The sequence below is a fragment of the Beta vulgaris genome, chromosome 7, assembly GCF_026745355.1.
Source record: "Beta vulgaris subsp. vulgaris cultivar EL10 chromosome 7, EL10.2, whole genome shotgun sequence".
Classification (NCBI taxonomy): Eukaryota; Viridiplantae; Streptophyta; class Magnoliopsida; order Caryophyllales; family Amaranthaceae; genus Beta; species Beta vulgaris.
In genome coordinates, this window is record NC_079208.1 from 6,503,906 (window position 1) to 6,511,412 (window position 7,507).

Sequence of the window (7,507 nt, forward strand, 5' to 3'; positions counted from 1 at the left end):
CAGGCCAAAAACGGGCAACAATCAAGACAGAATTAATTGGGCGGATAATTAGGGATTGCCATGAATAATGTAACGGTCAAAACGTTACAGAATTCCAACAGCCACACACGCATAGCTCCCGGGTCCAAAACTTTAGTTAAGTTTATTCCCCAAGGCCCAAGGCCCAAGGCCCATGGCCCATGGCCCATGGCCCTGGCCCGGTCCGGGCGGGCGGCGCGCGCGCGCGTGTGTGATAGCAAGCCCAAACCAAACATATCATCCAACCACAAAAGCATCTCTAGTCACAACTCAATAGATGGAAGGAGGGAGGAAGTATATAAACATGAAGAAATTCCCTCCCACAAGCAATGTGGGACAAATAAGAAAATGAGCCAAGGCTTTTCCAAGCCTTAACTCCAACAGGAATGAACAAGAAAGAAAGAGAAATGAGATTCACAAGCATTTTCGCTTCAACGAAATTCGATTTCCATCGCAATAGGAATTTTCAAACATATAAACAACGTAAAGCGGAGGTCACCGAGAAACTATCATCAGCTTCACATTCTAGCCATAAAGAGAGCATTTGCAACCATCGTTATCATAAGATTTAATAAGGTCTAACTAGCTCAGTTTAGATAACTTTAGGTGAAGAGAACACAATCTTTATGTTAGTAGTACACTTTTTTCTCCCATATATAACAAGCAAAACAATAAAACAAGTCGTATGTGTCAAACTAATTTCATGAGTGGCTTCCTCCATCCTTTTTCTTTCCACTCTACCCTTTCGATCACTCTCAAAACTCTAGTTTTTGACCTAAAGGCTACCACCAGCGTGAGACATGGATTTTGATGGGTAAAAGATCTTTTTGTAATTCTAATGGATAGATCTTAGAAGGTAAGGACCTCTATGTTTGATTTTAATGGCGACGACATTAAAATCCAGGTTGTTAACCTGTTTGAACACTTAACAAGAATTCTCTTAAAGGTTTAATCACAAAAACCCCAACATAAATATAATGTCATACAATATCTGTAATGCTCCATATTTTTGAGTATTTATTTTATAAATTATACTTTTCTAAAATAAAATTTTTAAGAAAAGGGTATTTTAGTAATTCTACTTGTTTAAAATTATTTTGGCGGGATTATGGCGCCAAAATTGAATTTGCTAAGCTTTTGGTTTTAAATGAAGTATTATTATGTTTGATTAAAGTCTTCCGCTGCAAGTTTTTGGTCAGTTAGTAGTTGGTTGCTGAAAGCGTGATAGTAACGTCGCGGTAATCGAACCACACTCCTTCGAATACGTCAGGAGTCCATTGATGAGAAGGGGCTGGGGAAAGCTTGAACCCAATTCCTACAATGATGAATATAAGAGCAATTGAAATTCCCAGAAAATTATACAATTTGTGTATTGATAAGACCATTCACTATTTCTTGAAGCTCGATCTTTCCTAAATTGCTCAAATGTTATTTATTAAATTATTTATTTTTAAAGGAAGTAATTTAGGGGTGTGATAATATCCTCAATCCTCCCTAATAATACGACCCTAATTCTCTATTTATAGGAAAACAAACTTGCTCCCTACTCGAACCAAGATAAGGAAAAAAAAATAAAAAAACCTATTATTTGACTAATGAACTAAAATTGTCAACTAATTAAGACCCAAAACTAATTAAATAACTTCGAACACGTAAAACCGATGCTTTAAAAGTCATGGTTAAACCATGTGGTTCATAGGAATAAAGGAATAAAGATAGTGGTAAGAAAGGGGATTCACATCACCGTACCTTTTCAGGCTTTATTTCTAATTTTAAGTTCTTGTTTATTATAATATTCATGTATCATCTTTCTCTAAAGAGGATGTGATTTTCTACACATGTTTTAATTTGGCTTGTAACTATCTATATATTGCGTTTGATCTTTCTCATTGTGAGAGTTTGGAAATTTTGTTTTTGGATCTTCATTTTCGTCTACAGATTAGTTTGTTCATGGGAATTTATGCAATGTCCCATGCAATATATGTTTTTCATATATATTTAATTAAACTATGTTATGTTGTACTACAAAAGCAGATTAATCTTTTTACCCCGTCATAAATATTGTATCAAATAATATCAATGTGACAATGTAAGAGAGGGTTTATATAAGCATTAGATCTCACAAACGATCATGATTTGACCATAGTAGAAATATATTTCACTAGTACATAAACATAAATTTGTGTTGGATCCCAGACCACTATTTGCGTCGGATCTGGTCCAACGCGAGAGCTCTTGACACAGATGGTGCAGAAGTAATCTACGTCGAATAGATGTTCGACGCAAAAGTGTTAATATTTGCATCAAACCGTAGGACCATGCGACGCAAAAGATACAAAAAGCTTGTACAAAATCAGTGCCATTTGCGTTGTGTATGACACCAAATCCGATGCAAAAGGCCCAAATAGCTAAGCTATTTGCGTAAGATGTATTGCCATAAATGATACAAATAGTTGCTTTTTTATTAAAAAAAAAAAATCCATGTAAATTCATCATTCATCACCAGCATAATTCACGCATAAATCATCCACAACCAAATAATGAATTCAAATTTGCAATTCATAAACTAAACTGAAAAGAGGTTGAATTTATAAATTGAGTATAAATTGTATTTTTACAAAACCTAATTACTGAATAATACAAATATTACAGAAAATAAAAAATAAGCAAATCAACAAAAGGAAAAAAAAATTCAATTACATAGTTACAGAAAGTATAAAAAAAAAACAAAATGCCTGATCTTCATTTTCAGTTGGCCATCACCTTCGAGGACGCCGGCAAGAAAACTTCGAATAAAAATAGATTCCGCTGGCGAGAAAACTACCCAGATCTCTCCTCCCAATCGATCCCGCAGATGGCGAGGAAAAAACTTCTCTTAACCAGCAATAATCCATCGACAATAGCCGGCAGAAAAAAAAACTACATAGTACAGATCCCAACCTTCTCTATCTCGTGCATTTTTTTTCTCTCTCTTTCATCCTTGTGTCCGCACTCAGAGCTCGCAAAATAAGCAACAATGGAAGACATACATCACAAATGTAGGAGAGAGAAAATGAAGTTGATGAGGAATGAATTAAACTCTAACCTTCGTTGCTCTTAGTCGCTCGCTGCTAACCGTTGCTTCGACTCGTCGACCAGGTGTCTCTTCCTTCTCCTCCTCCGTCTCATCGGAAAATACGCTGGTGTTTTAGGTAGATTTGTGAATGGAAATGGATATAATTCACGATACAGGGAACCGGTGAGAGAATGGTGAGAGAGATGAGGATGAACCAGATTGAGAGAGATCTAGGTTAGAGATAGAATATAGAGAAGGTGAAGAGAAATGGCTGAGAGGCAAAGGGAGTTAAAATGGGCTTTTTATATGGTAAGCTTATCAACGTCGCATGTAGAGTCCATTCGGCACAATTAGCCCACGTACAACCCATTCAACACACTTAGCCCATTTTTTGGTTATCTAATCCTTATCCAACCCAACTCATCTGCGTCGGATGGATTTCTATGTCTGACGCAAATCGCCTAATCATGTGCGTCGGATGTCTATGGCCACACGACGCAAAAAATCTTGCCCTTCATTTGCTATGGGTATTTGCGTCGCACGTCGAGTTAAATCCGACGCGAATCGTCTACTCCTAATGATTTGCGTTAGTTCTTCATGCATGTGACGCAAATAAGCAGACACAAATTATCATTTTTCTGCTAATGTTTAATCCAATTTGATACATTTTTTTTTTGCTAATGTTTAATCCAATTTGATACATATAACTTCAAATCAAAAAAATTAATTTCAATCTTATAAAAAAAGTATATTTTGTTAAATGATTAAAATCAGTGGTGAATGTAGAAGGAGAGTAAGGGGTACTGCAGTATCCCCAAAGTGATTTTTTGTTGTGAAATCAAAAACCTACATAAGAAAAACTGAGGAAGCAACGAAGCGTTGGAACTAGCAAAAATAAGAGAAAGAAGATCTGTCGTAGTGCAACTACTCATCTTGCTCCGACTACCGTCAGAAATCACTACTTGTCAGCCGCTGAATATCGCTGGCCTTCTCGGAGACAACCGCTTGCTGCGGCACTAGCGACTTCCTATAAGTTATGTTCATCTACTTCCATTTTTATATTTTTTCAGTTAAAACAAACTCAATTTTTTAAAGGGGTGTGCTATATATAGCAAAAAAAAAAGGCTAAATACAGCAAAACATAATAAAAGACTAACCTACCCTTTGGGGGGTCATCTATGACAAATGACCTACTTTTAGGGGGTCATCTACAACAAATGACCCCCTTTGGGGGGGGGGGGTCATCTATGAGTAATGACCCCGGTTTGGGGGGGTCATCTATGAAAAATGACCCCCTTATATGGGGGTCATCTATGACAAATGACCCCCCTATAGGGGGGTCATCTATGATAAATATTAATGACCCCATTCCCTCCATAACCCTACCGCGTCAAACATATAAAATAACCTAACACGAAAACTTTAAGCGTCGGCTATTATGTTAGGGGGGATGCGATAGGCCTATTTCAGAATTTTTTCCAACCCCGACGCATCCAACTTTATAAACAAATTTGACACGTTGGCTTGTGTGCACAAGTACTTATGGTGATGTATTTTGCTGCACCCATGCGTACGAGATTTCTTTTTTTTTTATTTAAAAAAAATTGAAATTAACCATGGTTAAGTTAGGCATAATTTTAGATGCTGTATTTAGTCTTTCTTTTTTGCTGTATATAGCACTTATGTTTTTTAATTATTTGCAAGTTGATTGTTAATTGTTGAACTTGAATACTTAAAATGTTGAATAGTTGATTCAAATCACTTCGACTTTGAAGATAAGGTCTTTGTTTAATTTTTAGTTGTTAAATTGATAATTTAACACTAACAACAAATTATTTTTCACTTTTGGCAATTGTCTATCACTCCATCCATCCCATAGTAATATAGTGATTATATTGCATTCCTTTTTGAGAGCCGTAAAATCTTGTCCCTATTGTGTAGAATGTAGAGTATGTAGACTCATTTATGTGAGAAAACATAAGTTAGTTAGTAAGCCTAAAACCAAAAGTCCAAAATAGAGTAATTGGCTCTCATCACTTCATCAGTCGACTGTGTAAGTTTGTGCATTTACTGTTGCTTTTCTATTTCGAAGATGACTGTAAGGATGAACTACTCTCTGCCATATTAGAGACGATTGTGAAATACTCTCATTGTGAACCACCAACTTGTAATAGTTCAGATTTTTGTGCTCGTTTTTTCTTAGAACTTTGAGATATATATGTATTCATTGTATTGTGTGATGTGGAATGTTTTTAGAGATGATTGTCTTTTATAGAGAATCTTTGTATTAATGGTATATTATTTATGTTGAGAAAAATTTCAAATCTAATATATAAAATTAGTAAAATAGTTTGATAAAACTTGATTAACATTTATGGGTAACCGAAAAACCGTACCAAAAAACCGGTTAACCGTTTATGCGGTTACCGGTTTAAACGGTTACGGTTCGCAAATATGGCGAACTGATTCTTTTGGTTACCGTCCTGAAATTTCATTTCGATACAGTTAACCACTCATGAACACCCGTAACTACAGCACTGCTGACTTCCTATAGGTTATGTTCATCTACTTTCATTTTTCTTTTTTTCTTTTTTCAGGGGAAAACAAACTCAAATGTTTTCTTAATTGTTTGCAAGTTGATTGTTAATTTCTGAATGGTGAACTTGAATACTAAAGTAGTTGAATAGTTGATTCAAATCACTTCGATTTTAAAGATAAGGTCTTTATTTAATGTTTAGTTGTTAAATTGATAATTTAACACTAACAACATATTAACAATTATTATGATAATCTATGAATGAAAAAATTAGTTAGTTTGAATTGATTGATTGATTTATATGATAATTTAATTATTTGTTATTGATTTGATTTCAAATTGAATATATAGTGTATAATAATTAGTTTGTTTATGAACTAGATATAGGAAATGACATCTGGATGAAAAAAAATAAACGAAAAACAATTCGATTTTCGACAATTTGTGTAATTATATATATCTATTTTTATATGTTACGATTTATGGCGTACAATATTGAATAATGTTTTGGATTGAAATGTTTATGAGGTTAAATAACGAGACCAAGATTTAATTAATTATTAATTAATTAATTACATTACCCGCGATTTGAAAAACTGATCACAATGTAGTACAGTCTAATCCTTAATTTTGGTATTTGTTTTAGTATAAGAAAAAGATTTCATAGATATTTTTCACATCATACAACGAAACATTGCTGCTTACATCATGAGCAGATTTATTGAAACATTACAAGTACATATTAGGGAGATGCATAATACGCAGATTATATATATGCTCAAGTACATAAAAACAAACAACAGGTGACAAGCCTCGCATCAGCTATCTAGTGTAGTGCAAGGTTTGCTCAAACTTTAGCTTAAGCAACAAGTGGAAGCAAGCGACCATAGTTATAAACCCAATTCGGAATAGCGTTGCTGTTATCACATTTGGGGGGTACCTGGATTAAATCGACAGGGAAACACGGACTTTTACCTTTGTCAGAATTGAACTTCAGGCAGTTGCCTAAAAAAGCGTTGAAAACTGTGGCATCGGTAACTGTCATGAGATCTCCAACTGGATTGCCATTTACGGTAAGAGTGACCGTAACTCCATTGATATTGGTGAGCTGCCGATAGGATATGATCGCTGACATTTGGGGTTGGCAGACGACACGATTACCGACACCCAGCAGTGATCTAGTAACGCTACAAACACCGTACAATTGAATCGATAACAAGAGACTGTCGCCTTTGTCAGGATCGCATCGAAAGTGCTTCACATAATCAGGGAAAAGCCCGGGAGGTATATCGTAATGACGCAAGACGTCAGAGACTGAATCAAAGCCCGGACAGTCGGTAGTGGCGGATGACAGTGTTATAGTTAGGAGGAGAGCGAGGGAGAGGGAGAGGGAGATTGTGGCTGTTTTTGGAGACATATTTGTTGGATGAGTTTCGAAAGTTAAGAATAGAGATGTTTTAGTGCTGGAGCATGCAGATTATGCTAGTGAATTTATAGAGGGTGAAGGACTTGAGTGCCAGATTACTACCGTGGAATCTGATCTAATGTAACTTTCCTTGGCAATAATAATTACTTACTAGGTGGGTTAGTTGTTGTATCGAGAAAAACATATCTAAATTGATAGTAATACTTCCTCCCTACTTAAAAAAAAAAAAAAAAAAAAAAAAAAACAACAATTTTTATTTTGGGTCGTAACACAAAAAATCAACAATTGAAAACTTTTCATTATTATTTTAGAGTTTTTTGCCATAATTACAAAATGCCATAACTTTACATAATAATCTAATTAAAACATTTCAAATTACCATTCTAGTTTAAGCACAAATCAACAAAAGCTAATAATTTCCACCAACTCCTCAACCAATTACTCCAAATTCAACCTAAATTCATCTATCATC

General features: G+C 35.0%; 1 protein-coding gene across 1 annotated transcript; it reads right to left on the bottom strand.

Annotated features, from left to right (window-relative positions):
* Window positions 1-6,291: 6,291 nt before the first annotated feature.
* On the bottom strand, window positions 6,292-7,091 carry LOC104898507 (hypothetical protein). The gene has a single exon (XM_010685595.4). It carries the CDS (start codon window positions 7,024-7,026, stop codon window positions 6,469-6,471), a length of 558 nt encoding a protein of 185 aa, XP_010683897.2. The 5' UTR covers window positions 7,027-7,091; the 3' UTR covers window positions 6,292-6,468.
* Between the last annotated feature and the right edge of the window lie 416 nt (window positions 7,092-7,507).